Below are 17311 nucleotides of genomic sequence, written 5' to 3' on the forward strand. Positions count from 1 at the left end.
TGTGGAGACTTTCTCTTGGCCCGAAGAATGGCTCCCTGCTTCAGCAGTGGCCTCTAGATTGTGTCACAGCACTGGGGCCAAGAGTCACCCTGTTTGCCTCTGAGGAGTGCCAAGTACGCTGGTGAGTGGAACAGCTGGACTTGAGTGGGCAAGTCCAGGTCTTTATTGTCGTCGCTTGGAGGACCCACCCCGCCCTGCTTCAGTGGCTCTCCTCCTGGAGGCCCTCTGTCCAGCAGAACTCTGTCCTCCTTCCTCTCCTGTCTTCAGTGTGGAGACGAGCTCAGCCCCTCCCAGAGGCCCCTGCTGCCACTGGCCTCCCTGCCTCCTCTTTCACTCCTTGCCAGGCTGATGGCTTCAGCCGGCTCCGTGCAGGGGTTGGGCAGGGCAGCAGGAGACCTGGTGGCAGTAGTACCTGAGAGGGAGGGACACCTAGGGACATCCCACACGAGTGCCTCTGCTGCCTTCACAGTTTTGAGGCTGCTCCCCCTGCGTGGATGAAGGCCTCCTCCTTGCAGAGCTCTTCGGCCTCTGGGGAGGCAGAGCCATAAGCGGACCCCGACTGAAGTTAGGATTGAAGTCGAGGCAAGTGCCAGGGGACTGGGAGCCCAGAGGATGGAGTGACTCATTCAGTTTGGAGGTGCCACAGCAGCTTCCCCAGGGGTTCTGCATGCAGCCGTGTGCAGAGGGATGAACAGGCATGTGCCAGCATGGGGGAGTGCACGCCTCTGGGTGGAGAGGACATGGGGCTAAGCACCAATCTGGGGACACCAGGAACTTGCTGTCACTAGAGGAGGGGACTCAGGACCTGTGGCTCCATCTAGATCTTGCAGGCCTTGCCAGCTAAAGGAGCCGCAGACTCCATCCTGAAAGCAACAGGGAGCCATTGGAAGCTCTTCAGGGTAGAAGGGACGCTAGGTAGGTGAGCATGGTTGCAGGGCAGAGGGGCTGAATGTGGGAGTGACAGACAGGAAGGAGACTCTTGGAATACAGAAGGGAGGCCTTGGGTCCCCTCTCCACCCGTAGGAGGATCTCTTGCTTCCGAGAATGTTAAGGATGACCCTGCCCCCAAGGAAGTCCAGAGCATCATCACCCTGGGGACGGAAGGAGGAGCAGTGAGGCTGTGGGGGAGACACGTCTCGCTAGTGCTGGAGTGTCCCTTTAACCAGGCTGTGGCCGTGGGCCCGCCGTGATGACTCGCTCGGCCGGCTGCAGTGGGCAGTGCTCCGCCTCAGAGCTCCCCTGCAGAGCCGACGGGCTGGCCGGGGCCGTGGCCGCCTGTGGCTGCTCCAGCATCCCCTCACTCACTGGCCCTGCTCCAGCGGAAGGCACAGCCAGAGGGGGAGCAGGAGAGGAGCAGGAGAAAGGGAGGGGGAGACGTGCAGCGCCTCGGATCCGGGATCCCGAGCGGGAGGCAGAGCTGAGCTAGGCAGGAGCAGCGTGGCCCTCCGTCCCCAGGGGAGCCCAGGTGGGTGCAGCCTCCACCCTGTCAGTCTCCCTTGCTGTCATCTCCACTGGGCCAGGGAGGTGGACCTGGGGTGGCTTCTCCCTGGCTTCTGTCCTCACCCTCCTCCCTGCTGCCTCCTGTGATTCATGGCTGCTGTGTGACTGCCTCGTTCCAGAGACAGATCCGAGTCATCCTGGAGTGGTCTCCTGCCTGGGAGCTCTGTGTGGGTATGGGGGCGCCCGGGTGGCCCCCTCCAAGACAGTGCTTGGGGTGCTGAGTGGGGCCTTCTCCACTGCTGATGGGGTCCGCTTGCTCTTGTGGCAGACGGATCTTTCCTTTGCCTTGACTCGTGTATGGTTTGCTGTGTTAGGACCCAGAGCTTGGGCGTCACCAGGAGCAACCTCAGGGTCCCCGGGGACAGATCTTTTCTGTTCTAGAGTGGGGGGAAGGGTTCTAGAGGCAGCCTGGTAGGCCGATGGGCCACAGCCCATTAGAAGGCCTTGAGTGCTCCAGGTGGCAGAGGAGCCAAGATGCCTCGAGCTGCTGCCTGGCACTCCCTGGGTCATTTGTGTTTGGATTGAATTATTCCATTCCATTAAAAATGCATGTTCTGAGTCCACCAGGCACGTTTTGCATGCCAAGTGGTTACAAGTAGCCAGTGTCCACTACATTAGCCAGAGCAGATATGGAGCATCTCTAGCTGGGCCCCATGGCACACACCTGTGATCCCAGCAACTTGGGAGGCTGAGGCAAGAGGATTGCAAGTTCAAAGCCAATCACAGCAACTTAGCAAGACCCTGCCTCAAAATAAAAAATAAAAAGGGCTGGGATTGTAGCTCAACGGTCAAGCACTCCAGGTTCAATCCCCCGTAGTCCCCTACCCTCAGAAGGTTCTGTGGGTACTGCTGGCCTGAAGCCTTTCATTTGTCCAGGCCCCTCCCATGCAAGTAGCCTCCCGAGGTGGAGTCCCTCACTGTGCCTGAATCACTGCACCCCTGAGGAGGCTCCGGTGTCCCCTGCCTGTCCCTGCCTGCCGGGTGTCCGTTTCTGACTCAGGTTCCCTGTACCTGTGCCTGTCTCTTTCCCGTCTTCCCCGTGCTTCTCCTCCATCCCTCTCCTTGTCGTGATTTCTCCTCCTCCTTTCCCAGTCGCCATCTCTCACTTGCCGTCTGTCAGCGTCGTCTCTGTGGCATCTTCCTCCTGGACTCTCTGCATCTCTGTGTCTCTCTCTCTCCTCTCCTCTCTTCTCTCTCTGCTTGCCTCCCTGGCACCCCACTTCAACACCCCCACATTTGAACCGGTCCCCACACCAGCCTCTGGAGCTGACCTGAAAGACGAAGGAGGCTGGGGAATGCTTAGGTCCAGGTACCCCCTCTCCAGCCCAGAGGCTGAGCATTTGGCCTGCGGGTGCAGTGCTAGACGGGGGCACCCAGCCTTCCACATGGTCCATTTGCTGCGATTCTGGGTGCTGTGTGATGTCAGCACTCCTCCCTAATGCCGTGTTATTAGAACCCCTGGGTGCAGAACACACCTGTTAAGGAGCAGGGCAGGACAGGGTGTCTTCAGGAAGCTGGGCCTTGCAGTTGGGTTTAAACACATTGGTGAGGAATGGAGAGCCCCATGAGGCCTCAGCGAGGTTCCTGGTGACATGAGAGTGAGGAGACCCTCCTCCCCAGTCACATCACCATCACTGGGTGTCTCAGATACCTGGCTCTGCTGTCATTGTTCCGGAAAGCCCACAGGAGCCAGGCAACTGTTTACCCCCAAACACTGGCAGCAGGGCAGGGGACAGGGTGGGTTCCTTTCTTACTGGAAGCTGGAGGGAAGCCCTTTCCGGTCTGCATGCTCGGGCTGTTTTTCCCCAAGAGTTGGCCAGAGAAGGGGACTTGGGAACAGTACCCCGGTGCTCCCTGGACTGTTTTTCTCACCTCTGTAGACAATACAACAATGAGCCAGAACTTGGCAACTTTTGAAGAGGAAATTAGGCAGAGTTTGCCTGGAATCAGGCCCTTTGGTTGGAAAGATTTATTACTAGGAACTGTCAGAGGGCGGCCTGAGTAGCACTGGGCGGGCCGGGGGCTCCTGCCTGTGTTCCAGTGGCTCCTCCTCTGAGTGACCCTCAGACTCAGCATTCCCTGGGGTCTGGCTTGTCCTTGCCCGGCCGCCCGCAGAGCAGCGTGGGCACTCTGCTGGAGCCTCTCCCTGGGCTGAGGCCCCGCTGGGCAGCTCTCCCTGTGCTAGAAGCTACTTAGACGGCCCTGGGCCAGCAGTGGTCCTTCAGAACCAGAGAAGTCCAAGGAGGAGCAGCTTCCCGCCACCCTCATTGCAGCCTCTGGCTCCATCAACTGTACCTGCTCTTCTGGAAGGAAGTTCAGGCCCGCCCTGTTGTTTAGGTGGGGCCTCCTTGTGCCTGGAACAGGGTGGCAGGTCCTTCCCCCCTTCATCAGGGGGAAGTCACACGGGGAAATAATTCTTTCAGATTCCCAGCTCAGGGCCCGGGGTGCAGAGGAGCTGGGCACATTGCTCACCAGTTCCAGGGATGAGCAGTAGGGACAGCAGCCTGGGGTCAGGCCCCCTGAGCTCCAGCCCAGATCTGCCACGCACTGGCTGTGTCACCCTACACTGCTGAGGCTGTGTAGGCAGCTGTGTGACCCTCGCAGCAGGAAGGACCCTCTGTATCTGTGAACTGGACCCATAATGTTTGTCTCCTTGGCTATTAGAGAGGATCATAGATTCTGCGTAAAGTACTTGGCAGTACTGGCACAAAGTACGTCAGGAAAATACCACCGTGGTTATTTCTAGAGGCTTCATCAAATACAAGTTGGGGAAGAGAGGGTGTGAGGACTGAAGAGTTCTTCTGAAGTTCTCACACACATGAAATATTCTCCATTGAACAGAGTGGGTACATTGGTGCCCATCCACCCATGTGTCTGCCATCTGTCTGTCCTTCTGTCTTACCATGCACCCATGCATCTGCCTGTCTATTCATCTACCCTTCTGTCAGTCCTCCTGCCTCACGCATCCATCCGTACATCCTTCCATCCTTCATTCATTCAGCGCGTCAGCCCGTCTTTCATTGACAAACATTTCCCTGGCTTTTTTTTTGACACAGTGGTGCCTAAATCAGACATGGTTCCTGACCTCCTAGAGCCCAAGCCTAGGGACGGGACACTAGACGGGTGACTGTAAGACAGTGCCATGTGTTGGGTGGGTGCGGGGGGAGGTGCCATCATGACAGTTCTGGAGAAGAGGTATTTCAGGGGGACCTGAGGGTTGAGTGCGAGTTGAGTAGGCCCCGGGGGCGGGGTGAAGGCAGAGTGTTCCTGGGCAGTTAGGTGGTGGTGGGCTTGAGGCTGTGTGAGGACCAGGTGATGCTGCCCTGGGGAGCAGCCCCACGTTCCATGTGGCTGAAGGCAGCCGAGGACCGCTGCTCACCCCGGCTTTGTGTGCAGTGTGTGTGGGGCTCATGCCTCAGGGAATGTGCCGCTCACCGTGGCGGGTTCAGGGGGCGGGGGGGGGGGTAGTTCAAGAGGGCACTGGCTCATCCACTAGCTCACACTCATTGAGCAAGCTACATGGCCACGTAAAGAGGGTCACTGGAAATAGAACTGATGACAGGTACAGGAAATCTGGACCATTTTCCACATCAGAAAAATGGCATCAGAGAAGAGGTCAGATTAGATCTAGGTCCTTAGCCTGCAATTCATAACATATCCTGAAGCCGCCTGCACAGTTTTTTTTTTTTTTTTGTGTGTGTGTGTGTGTGTAGCGGGTGTGTATGTGTGGTGCGCACACTTGCGGATATCTCTGGAGGCCAGAAGTCCCCCGGGCTAACATCCAGGGTGGGCAGTGCCGGCTCCTCAGGAGGCTCCCAGGAGGGTGTCTCCTTGTCTCTTCTAGCTGCTGGAGGCTCCGACTGCGTCCCTCTGACTCCTGCTGGTGATTCTGACCTTCCCTCCTCCTCCCTTGTGACTCCCCTGGGCCAGGTGGATAATCTTGAATAGTCTCCCATCCCAAGAGCCTTCCGTCAGTCACATCTGCAAAGTCCCTTTGCCGTGTTAAGATGACATCATCCCAGAGCACATCTTGGGGACCTCATCCTGCTTGCCGCAACCCCCTCTGGCCTCCTGGGTGTGATCAGCAGTGCGGAAATGCCACGGACCTAGGCCATGTGGAGTGGCTCCTCCTGGCGTGCCCCTGCCAGGAGAGCTGGCCCTCACGCTTCCCAGTGGTGGTGCAGCCACGTCCCCTCGCTGCAGTCAGCTGAAGTGGCATTATTCACAAAAGCCCTGGAGAGCCCATTGCTAAACGTCTGTGGGCACAGCACTGCTGTGGCTGCTGCTGACCCGAATGGCCATGTTTCAAGAGCCTTCGTGCGCCATCTGGGGCGTGCTGAGTAAGCTCTTTCCCGTGGTTATTTCATCGTCTGGGGTGTCACCATCCCTTGCCCTGAGCTGGGGATGTGTGTTGTCATCCTAATGAACAAGAAGTGTCATGAGACCAGAATGCTGGGTCAGTGCTGGCAGCGGGGACCCCAGCCACAGCCCGGCAGGGGGCTGCTTCTCCTCTTGGGCCTGAGCAATCCTGAGCAGGTGTCACAGGCCGTGTCCCCAACATCCTCCAGGGCAGAATGCTAGACTATAGCAGAGATCAGGGCCTGGGCCCAGGTCTGTTGGAGGCTTAGCCATCGCAGGAGTCCCAAAAGCACAGAAGCTGGTCTCTGGCTTGGGTAGCACTCAGGCTCAGCCTGCCTCAGGGGCTGGTGTGACTGCCCAGGTTTGAAAGGTGTCTCTGGACTGACCCCAGGATGCTGTGCCACCTGGGCACCAAGCAGTCTGTTTATTCAGGACGGTCGGGTGGAGACCATTGTCTACAGAAGACCTGGGCCCAAGCAGAGGGGGTGAGTCATTCCAGTCTTCATGGAGTCTCTCGACCTTCGCAGTTAGGGTCACTTGGAGCAGGGGGCGTGGCACTGCCTGGGTGGCCTGGAGAGAGCTCAGAGTGCCTCCGTGTGTGGTTTATAGCTCACTTCCTGGTCCTCGGTCTGAACCTTGGGAACATTCTTAACTTCAGTTTCCTCCTCTCTGCACCACGAGATGTGACAGTCCATCTTCCCAGGGCTGCTGCTGCAAGGCCAGCCCGCGGGTCCCCTCGGACACTGTCAATGTGGCTGCTACGGGTGGCAGGCCTGCTGCCGGGGGCGGCCTGAGAGCAACCATTTGCGCCAGGTGGTTCAGCCTGCTTGGGCCAAGTTTTATTTGGGAGAACTGGTGAGAATGGCAGCCGTGGCCTCCAGCAGGCCCTGGGTGGTTACAGCGCCCGTCCCCCATCCTCCGACGCCGACGAGCGGGCCGCTTCCCACTCACAGACGCACAGTCGGGAAAGTCCAGACTGCCTTGCCGGCTCTCGGGATCGGGGTGCTGGGGATGAAGGAGGTTCTGCTTCTCGGCTCCATGCTTTACCCTAGGTCTGGCCAAGTTCAAGGCTGGCACTGCCCACCCTGACCTGTAGCTGTCACGAGGGTCCTGGTGAAGTACACAGGCCTTGACGCTGGCCCACCCGGGTCTGAATGCACGTAGTGTGGGATTTCGGAGTCTTGGTCTTCTCCTCTGTGGAGCGGGCAGTGATGGAAGCCACCTTTAGCTTAGGGAACTGGCAGGATGGAGAAGAGGTGGGGTGGGTGCCTGGTGATCCTGGTGGGAGGGAGGCCCCTGGCAGCTCCTGCTGCCACCGTCACCACCCTTCCCATGATTCTGAGTGAGTCGGGTGTGTGCACAGGCAGCAAGGGGGAGCTCCTTGTGCCCAGCAGCCAGCATCCACCAGGGCTGTGTCTTCTTTCCAGAAAAGCCCCCCGCATGCTTCTGTTCCAGAGCAGTTCACTCAGGGCTCGTCTGCCCAGAGCAGGCAGGGCTCACGTGCTGGCTGTCAGGGGCCCTGAGTTGCCACCCTCTGGTGACTGTACCTTCTCTTGTTCCCGTTGCAGGCTGCCAACAGCTACCTGCGAGACCAGTGGTTCCATTCTCTGCAGTGGAAGGTAAGTCCTGCCTAGGCTGCTCCTTCACCGGGGCCACCCCAGGGGCGTGGAGGCAGAGGACACTTGCCATTAGGCGGCTCTGCAGAGAAGCCCCACCTGCTGAGGAGAAACCTCTGCCCTTCACTCTCTGGGGTGAGGGTCCTGTCCCCCGCAGTGCTGCGGCTGTGTTCCTGCCTGGTGTGCTTAGCCCAGGGCCTTACACTGGTGTCCCTCCTCTCAAAGGGTCCCAGAACTGCTTGCTGTTGGAGGGAAGGTGGTCTGAGGCCGGGGAGGCTGGCCCTCCAGGGCTCCAGGAGCTGTGCTAAGGAGACTTCCGGAGGCTGTGCAAAGCCGTGGAGAGAGCAACCGTGTTCTCATGGGCTCCTCCTGCCTGTCTGTCCCTTTCTGGCCTGTGGCCTGACTGCCTGGTTGGAACTCTGCAGAGGATGGTTTGGAGTCCTCTGACACATAAAGAGAAATTCAACTTTGGCTGGTTACCACCTCTGCCAAGCCGGGTCCTCAGGCCCCTGCAGTCCAGTTTCTGCTCTGGGACTTTGGCGGTGGTTTCCCATTCAGACAAGGTATGCAGCTCGCCCAGTGAGCATCCGTGCCTCCCTGGCTCCCACGGTGCCAGCAGTGGTGGAGGACGAGCGTGGCAGGCGTGCCCGGGAGCTGTCGTCTGTCCCGAGGGAGGCTGGGCTCCTCACACCTCCCAGGGCTCTCACCGCAGCCAGGCCAGTCTCAGAGGCTGGACATGAGTCTCCAGGTTGGGACTGTGCGGACTGAACTCCTCTGTGTGCCAGGAGCTGTGCCTGTCTCACGATGTCCACTTCACCCTCACCAGAACCTCGCGAAGTCGATGATTATTGTCCTGTCGTACGCACAGGAAGTTGAGGCTGGAGTCTGACTCCTGCAGGTTCAGGTCCCTCTTTCCCACTAGGTTCTGGGTGTAGTTGGGGTGGGAGCCCCCGGGTGGCGGCTGAGGGAGCAGGTGGCACATGTCAGCTTTTGGAACCAGCAGTGTTGCTGAATGAGCTCACACAGGGTTGACATCACTAATGCCACTCTCTGTGCCCTGGGCCATCTGGGAGTTAAATGCCACAGTGGTCGAAAGGGAGGAATGACAACTGGGCGGCAGTGACCTGTTACATGCCATCACCATGGTATGCGGCCCTCCAGAGCTTTTCCTAAAAGAAGAGTCCACTTTGTGGTCAGGGACGGTAACTCCTTAGTCCAGCCTCGTCGGCTCTCTAGGGGTCTCGCGTGCGAGTCCTCATAAGTGGCTGGGAGCACCTCGCCCAGAGGAGCTGTGCAGGGTGTGAGCGAGGGCTGCGGTGCCGTCCAGGGCTCTGCCTGGGCCTTGTTCCTTCAGCAGCGTTCCTTCAGCGGCGTCTGCAGGCACGCCCAGAGGTCAGCGATTGCTGGTTCTGTGAACGTTCCCCAGCTGTAAGGAGGACCAAGATGGGCATAAAAAATGGAATTTCGGGAGAGTTTGGCCAGAAAGCTGATTTAGAAGTTCAAGTTTGAAACACTGGCTTGTCAAGAATTTCTTGTGGTGTCCGGGTGGTTGGTTAAGCTCTTCAGGAACTGGGGCTGTGGGTGTCCAGCAGTTCTTGGGAAGACCGTCTGTGCTCAGCTATGGTGGTATTTGGTTTATTGATGGTTAGTAAATTTGATCAATTAAAAGACAAACCTGGGGCGGGTGGGAAAGCTAAGCCAGAGGCGTCAAAGAACAGGCAGGTGCCTGGTGGTGTGCTGGCCCTTTGCCAGGTGGTGGCTGGTGACTCAGTCTCGCTGTGTAAGCTTGGGCTTGGTGGGGCTTTAGGCATGTGTAAGACACTGGCCGTTTTTCCCCTTCGGTAATTGCCCCCCAATGATTTAGGTATGCCACCACCAGGTGGCAGCGGCCTCTCAGTGTTGGCAACTTGATTTAATTTCTGACTCTTAGCCGCCTAGTTCTGATGAGAGTTAAGGGGGCTTACTCGCCTTCTTTTAAAATGGGAAAGGAAGAAGCATAAGTTGGGAGGGTGGCTACCTGGCCGGATGAGCCGGAAGACCTGGATTTGAATCCTGGTTCTGTAACTTACTTGTACTGATCTGGAAAGATTATAGCAAATATTTGTTTAATTGAGATGGAATTAGTAAATACCTCCAGTGTGTCAGGCCTGGCTGGGTACATTCTGGTTCATTGTTATTCAGCAGATGAGGGGATGAGGCTCAGAGAGATTGAATGACTTGCTCATATTTGCACAGCAACAAGATCTAAATTTTATTCCAGTCTGTCGGTCCATCCCACCTCCTCCTTGATCAAATTGTGTTTGAGAGGCAGACTCTTCAGCCCACTCGGGACAGGACCCTCTGCTGCTGCTAAGACTACCACTCTCTCTCCCATATTTACAATATGACCAGCCAGTTTGAAGCTCTCCTTTCCTTTTTTCTTTTCCCTTTTGCTACTAAATGGGGGTGGGGGTGGGGTGGGTGTCATTAGGGATGTCTAGAACTTCCACCACCTCACTTGAGACTTTGCATTTCTGAGTACTCAGAAACCAGCGTACGCAGGCCTGCTGCAGCACAGCACATGTGCAGAAAGCTTCCTTCTGCTCCTGAATAGCGTAGCTTCTGGGACACCGTGTCCCTGGGTTTAGCTGTGGTCAAGTTGTGCCGACATCTCTGGGCATTCCCCATAGGAGTGAAGTCCCCTTAGGGCCAGAATTGGGTCTTTGGGGCTTAAAAATACTTGTTTTTTAAAAATACTCTGTGGTCCTCTGAAGCTCAATTCTGTTCACTAAAACCTTATCGTTTGGTAAAAGGAGGAAAGCAAATGAGGGAGATCCGTCCAAAAGGCCTCGTCTCTAAACAAAAATCACCAAGGGCTGGGGCTGGGGCTCAGTGGTGGAGCGCCTGGGTTCAGTCCCCAGTGCGGGGCAGGGAGACAGTCATGAAGAAGGTTGAGAAATGCTGCTGTCGGTTGGCTCCTGGGATGCGGCTGATGTCTGATGTCTGTGATGCCCTGTTGCTCGTCCCTGTTCACCGGTAGCACCGCTGTGGCCTCGAGAGTGCTTGCCGCCGTCCCAGCCTCTTGCTGGAGAACTTCCTCTGCTGGGCACCATGTCTGTGGATTATCCGTCTCTCTGAACAGGTTCGGTGGTCACCCTCTGCAGATGAGATCTGAATGCAAAGCGTACGAGGCCCTTGCAGGGTCCTCCCTCCACCCCCCACCTCCCTGGGCACTGTGCTCTTCCTGCTCCGGGCCAGTATTGGTCAGGGAAGTCCAAGGAGGCCTGGAGCCCACAGGACAAAGACCAGCAAGCACCTGCCATCCCCGTGCCAGTGGGTTGAACGGGGATGGGTGCTCTGGGTGGCGTGACAGTAGCTGCAGGCCTCCTGGAAGCCGCTGGAGCAGAGCCCAGGTCCTCGACTCTTTCGGGAGGCTAGCCCTGTTTGGTTCTGGTGGTTGGGCCCCGGAGGCCGATTCCCAGGGGCTTAGAAGCACAAACAACGATGCTGGGTTAATGAGGCCTCCTTTCTGACTCTGAGATGCCCCACTTTGCTCCTTCCCTGGCCCTTGGAGGCTGGGTCCTTGCATACCGGGCCAGGAGGGTACAGCTGGGTTGTGCGTCAAGGCCAAGAATGGGTTCACAGAGCCCTGGGAGGAATGAACCACTCCGGTGTCCAGGATTTGGGGATGAGAGGCCCAGGTGAGCCCAGCTGTCAGGGTGGGCCTGAGTGCCCCAGACAGGCCCGCATACCAGGCTGTGAGGAGACGCTCTGGGCTGATCTCGGAGCCCCAGAAGCCCAGGGACACCTGCTTCGCACAGCTGGGACTTGTGCAGACTCCAGCCCTGCGCTCCTGATGGGTTCCAAGGCCGCTGCACAGAAGTCTTGGAATCTAAACTTGGAATCCAAGTTTTATCCCCGGGGAAGCTAGGTCACTAAGAACAACCCCAGGGGCCCAGCGCCAGAGCTGAGCCCGAGGAATAGACTGAGTGTGCGACAGAGGCTGGCCAGTTTCCCTGTCCCAGGCTGGCCAGGCCAGAGGAATGCGTTTGGCTCTGGGAAAGTCTTAGCCCATGTTTGCATCCTCTCTGGCTGGCTGCCCTGGCCAAGGCTGCCTCCTCCCCAAGCAGGCTTTCCCAACCCCCTGGGGCGGCCGCAGCCTCTGGTCACTGCGTCCAAGCCTTGTCCCTCCTCTGTACAGTAAAGGAAGCAGGAAAGAATGTGGGAGGCGGGTGAAAGAGAGAAAGGCCACAGTGCATGTGCGTGTGCGTGTGTTGGCTGTGAAATGGTGACAGTGCCTCACTTGCTGCATTACTGTGAGGCTCATGTTCCTGTTTTTGAGGCAGGTAGAGGGGACCCTAGCAGGAGCCAGTGCCTCTTGCAGCCCCCTCCAGCCCCAGCCAGCATGTCCTGGCAGACTCGAGACCCCCAGAGCTGTGCTGGGAAGTCTGTCCTCAGGAGGAGTGTCCCCCAGGTCAACAGAGCGTCCCCTTGACCAGCAATGCACATGTATCTGCTCCCTTGAGCCTCGTGACGGCTCTGCAAAGTCTTCATCTCCTGGACGGGGCCTGAGAGTCCTAGGAGCGAGGCACATCACCAAGGATGGCGGCTCCTAGCACGGCGCTCAGAGCCCTCTGGCTTCTGCATTTCCGTAGTCAGTCCAGAGTCCAGGCTCTCCTCACCACTGAGCCTTCTCCATCCCAGACTGATCCCTGAATTGCCCCCAGCCCTCGGCACCAAGTAGCAGGTGACGGCTCGGACTGCTGTGCTGAGCACCTGCCCCACCTGAACACTGACCTCACCCCCTCAGGTTCTCTGCATCCCAGGAAGAGCCTGCGCCTCCTGCTTTCCCACGTTACAGATGTGGAAACCGAGGCCCAGAGTCTCACCACTTTCTCATGGGCATAGGGCTGGGCTGTAAACCTGGGACAGCTGCAGCAGGAGCTGGCTTGCCACCCACAGGTGGGCGAGGCACAGTGCCCCCCACCCACCCCCCACACACACACAAAGCTCCCGTCCCTCCGCAGACCCTTGTGCTGTGCCCTGGCCTTTTAATCTCCGGACGCCTCGCCTGGGAGCTTTGCATTTCCCGCTTGTCTCATGGACGTCATGGGGGATGATGCTAATTAACCTTTGCCTTGCAAATCCCCCCTGGGTGCTGGGAGCCTGCGTGGTGCCGGCCAGTGCCTTCCCCAGCCTCGCCTGTCTGCGCAGCCTGCAGACCATGCCTCCTGGCCCTGGAGGGTGAAGCACAGGACTGACCCACCTCTTCGCCTTTCCCAAGCCCTGCATCACGCATGCCCAGAGGCTGGAGTCCCAGCTCTGTGTGCTCGGCCCCTCCGCCCCGGCTCCCCTGCATGCCTGCTGCTGGGACGTCCCTTTGTGTTGACCTAGTAGCCACCACAGAGCTGCCTTCCCCTCTCGGCCCCCTTTGCCATCCTATCTTTCTCTAATTTCTTTTTTTAGTGCTGGGGATGGAGCCCAGGCCTCCCGCACAGTAGGCGGGCTCCACCACTGAGAAACCCCAGCCCTCCCTACCTTTTTATAGCTGCACAGGACAGAGGGCCCCTCTGCGCCAGCCAGGGCTCACCCCTACGCCTTTCCTGGTGCTGCGCGTCTTCACGCAGATGTTTCCTGTGCGGCCGGCCGTCTGGTCTGCGTAGGGTATGGGGTACAGGCTCCCCGGCTGTGGGTCTGTGCCGCTCCCTCTGAGACGGCGTGGTTGTGGCTCTCCTATACCAGCTAAGCCTTCACTTCCCTTAAGTCCTTTAGAGCAGTTTCCAGAACACGAGTTACGGGAAGGGGTCAGGGGTGGGCGGTGGTGGTGGGTGGCTCTCATCACTTATTGCCAGTTTGCTCCCAGAACAACATTGTGTCCATTGCCGAGTGGCGAAGGCTGCAGGCCGAGGGGCCCAGGTCCAGGCCTGGCTCTGCCACCTCCTGGCCATGTGGCACTGGCCTGGTCACTTTTCTCCTACATGAAGTGGGGCTCATAATGAATCTAAGTTCAGTAGGTTCTCAGGAAGGTGGCGTGGGTCAGTAGCCATGGAGATTCTAGAGCCACGCCTGCCTCATGCTCAGCAGTCAGTGAAGGCTGCTGCTTATTCTTCATGGATAAACAAGACCCCAGAAGATAGGGCTCCCGGAGCAGGGGGGTGCTGTGTGGCACACATGGCCCAGCCCCCAGCGAGCCTCCAGCAGGCATCCCCAGTCCACTTTCCCAGAGGCAGAGCTCTGCCCACAGAGCCCTGCTGCCCAGCTCCATTGGCCAAGGGAATGGAAGTGCCCAGACCCTGCGGCAGCCTGTGCCCTGCGGACTCCAGGCTGGTGCCGCCGGCTCTGCCTGTATCTCTGGGGCTTGCCCCCAGAGGCCTTTGCAGGGCTTCCAGCCAGACCCTCTGAGTCTCTTCTGATGGGACAGGCAGGTACTGCCCCAGTATCCTGCAGTCTGAGAAGGAAGAAGCAGGAGCAGGGCAAGGGCGGGCAGGAGGTGGACTCTGCCTGCTTAAGAGCCCAGCCTCGTGCCTGCTCGGCCAGGTTGAAACACAGGAATTCCATCCAGATTAATTTCTGGTCCTCAGTCAAAGAGGACTTAGTGACCTCTTAAGAGGGATCAGAGGGATTCAGAGGAGCACTGTGAAAGGAGGGCTCTCCCTACCCGGCAGGGGGCCCCCCGGGAGGTGGCTGAGCAAAGGCCTTACTGAGCTGGGGGCACTCAGCCCTGGGGCGTCCCCCTGCACCTGTGCTCAATGGGGCCCAAGGGTGACTCTCCTCGGAGAGTCCACCGTCTCCAGCGTCTCCCAGCCACAGCACAGGCCACGCTTAGTGGGTCACAGGGGACCCTGTAACCAACAACAAGGGGAGCTTCTGGGATTGAAACCAACAAGTGGCAGAGGGCTGGGCAGCCTTGGGGACGAGAGCTGAAACTCCCACCGGCTTTCTTTACAGTAGAGGAAGAGAAACGGCTTACTAGGTGCCCGCCACTGCCAGTCCCGGGGCGGGGGGCTTCTGTGTAGCGTATCTCAGGAAACCCCATCTGACAGAAGGAGCTGAGGGAAGGGGGGCTGGTTCCCAGGCACACCGCTGGTAATGGGCAGAGCTGAGACGCAGCCCAGGGTGGTGGCCTCCAGGCTAGCCTCGTGCCTGGCCAGGGCAGCTGGGGTGGGGGCAAGGTTCCTGCTTTCCCACCAGAACTCTCTTCAGAACAGACTGTCCTGTCTGTTTTGTGATAAGCCTCCCCTGCAGGACAGCACGAGGGGAAAGCACACAGATCATGAGAGCAGCACTCGGGGAACTCACGGGCCTCCCGGCCTCCCCGGCCTCCCCACCAGGGCTGTTGCTGCTCGGATTCCAGCAGCACGGGTTAGTTCTGCATGTTTGGATTTTATCTGAATGGAATCTGCAACCTGAACTCCTGTGACCTGGCGTCTAGGCTGAAAGTCAGGTTTATCAGAGAGCTGTCCTGCTGCGGGCTGCGGTTGTCTCGTCCTGGCGTTGCTGGGTCGCACTCTTGACTTGTTTGTTCTGTCGTGGACACATGCGTCCGGTTTGGGGCTGTCACAGGTGGAACCGTGTAAACATCCTGGTGCGTGTGTCCACATGCCTGTTGAGCGTGTGCTGGGAATTAAGTCATCAGGCTGCAGGGCAGACTTAAGTCGCCTTCAGTCGACGCTGGCCAGCAGTGTTCTGGCGTGTCGAACCTCCGCTCCTTAGGGGTAGGAGAGCCCTTAGTCGGGACGTTTAAAAAGTGTAACTACTAAGGTATTTTATTTATTTATTTATTTAGGTACTGGGGGTTGAACCCAGTGGCACTTTGACTTAAGTGTTTTTTTTAATACTAAGGAGGTCAAAGAAAATTATAAAAACATTCCCACTGTCCATAACCCTTCCCAACAGTTAGGATTTTTCAAAATCAGGTTGCAGTTTAGATATAACAAAGTGCATGTATCCTGACTGTCAAGCTCAGGGACGGTTGACTCGATCACCTGAGGTTCACCATCACCCCAGGAAACCACCCCCAGCCAGCCCCTCAATCTGTGGGGGACATGTTCTAAGACCCTCCAGCGGATGCCTGAATCCTCAGCTGGTTCAGAGCCCCACAGACAGCGTTCTCCTCTGTGTGGCCTGCAGCACTGCCACAGGTGCCCCAGAGTGTGTGCTTCCATGCTCCGTGCCCTATGCCCCGACACCTCCTTCACATCATGACTCCTGCGCTTTGGGGCCACTATTAAGTAAAGCAAGGTTTCTTGAATGCAAGCACTGCAATATGGGATGCTGCCAAGGTTGACCTGGTAACCGAGAGGCTACTATCGAACTGATAGTGTATACATAAAAATAAATAAAGGCATTCTGTCCATCTACAACTACAACAAAATTTTTTTTTTAATCTTAAGAATAATCAAAGAGCTGAGGGCATGAGGTATTGGGGTGTGCTGAGCATGGGCTTGGGGATCTGCAAGGCTCCCTAGAGTTCTTCAGCCAGAGGGGGAAGCTGGGCAGCCCTCTGTGGGCACTGCTGATGGAATTTGCTGTAGCTTTGCTAGAGGCAGAGGCCAGAGGACCCAGGCAGCTGGAGATTCCCTGCTGGAGTGAGTGTCCGGGGCTGCCAACATCTGCACCCATCCAAAGCTCTAGGGCACGACCTTGCCCATCTTCCAGCTCTGGTGGCTCTAGGTGTTCTTTTGTGGCTTCGTCCATTTAGGCTGCTGTGGCAAAATCAGAAGCTGGCCGGCTTACAGGCAGCAACCTTTATTTCTCCAGTTCCGGGGGCTGAAAGCCCGAGATCAAGGCAGATTCCGTGCCTGGTGAGGGCCTGCTTCCTGGTTCACATGACCATCTTTCCACTGTGCTCACATGGTAGGAGGGGCGACACGACTCTGGAGTCCCTCTGATAAGGGCACTGATCCCATTCTTGAGGGCTCCAGCTCCAATATTCTTACACTGGGTCACCTTCCTCCTTTTCTGTTTTTGGCACTGGGGATTGGACCCAGGGGCACTTAACCACCGAGTCACATCCCCAGCCCTTTTTTGTATTTTATTTTGAGACAGGGTCTCACTAAATTGCTGAGGCTGGCTTTGAACTCTCATCCCCCTGCCTCAGCCTCCCGAGTGCTGGGATCACAGGCGTGGTAGCTCTCCTTTTCTTTCTAATGTTGAAGACCCCACTGAGGACCCACTTGGCGCAGGCAAGCTTTCCTGCCCCCGGTCAGCCTCCTGGGAAGGGAGAGGCACCTCCTACGCACAGGTTCTGCCAGCTACTGAGAACGAAGCTCAGGGGACCCGGGTGCAGGGCAGGGCAGGGTGGCTGCATCCAGCTCTTGGACTCCGGGAAACGTGTCTGGTAGGCGTGCACGGAGGGCGCTCTGAGGGCCACGCTCTGCATGCCATTGTGCCAGCACCTGGCAGGTTTGCAGGGTCAACACATCCTTGGGGTTAAGGCTTCTTGAAGCCAGGAGAACCCTTCCAGAGCCCAGGGGTGTCAGGCTGGACTTAGGCATGCAGCCCAGGACCCTAAGGCAGGCCTCAACTGGCTCCTTTTTCCCTCTTCCCTTTGTAAAATGGCGATATCCCCTGCTGACCCTGGTACCAGGGATTGAACCCAGGGATGTTAAATTACTGAGCCACACCCCCAGCCTTTTTTACATTTTATTTCCAGACAGGGTCGCTAAGTTGCTTAGGGCCTCGCCAAGTGGCTGAGCCTGGCTTAGGACTTGCAATCCTCCTGCCTCAGCCTCCCGAGAGGCTGGGATTACAGGGTGGGCCATCACGCCTGGCTAGCCATCTGGAGATTCTAAACATGCTTTAGTCTATTGTATTAAAATAAACATTGTGTGATTTATCACTTTAACCATCTTTAA

The 17311-nt window shown here is 57.6% G+C and overlaps 1 protein-coding gene across 1 annotated transcript in view; it reads left to right on the forward strand.

Moving 5' to 3' along the window:
- Cmip (c-Maf inducing protein) overlaps window positions 1–17311 on the forward strand; it is a 196940-nt gene that overhangs the window by 121889 nt on the left and 57740 nt on the right. Inside the window, exon 3 of the mRNA XM_027932928.2 lies at window positions 7428–7478. Within this exon, the coding sequence (XP_027788729.1) occupies window positions 7428–7478 (51 nt within the window). The remainder of the gene's footprint in view (window positions 1–7427; window positions 7479–17311) is intronic.

The sequence above is a fragment of the Marmota flaviventris genome, chromosome 18 (assembly GCF_047511675.1).
Source record: "Marmota flaviventris isolate mMarFla1 chromosome 18, mMarFla1.hap1, whole genome shotgun sequence".
Lineage (NCBI taxonomy): Eukaryota > Metazoa > Chordata > Mammalia > Rodentia > Sciuridae > Marmota > Marmota flaviventris.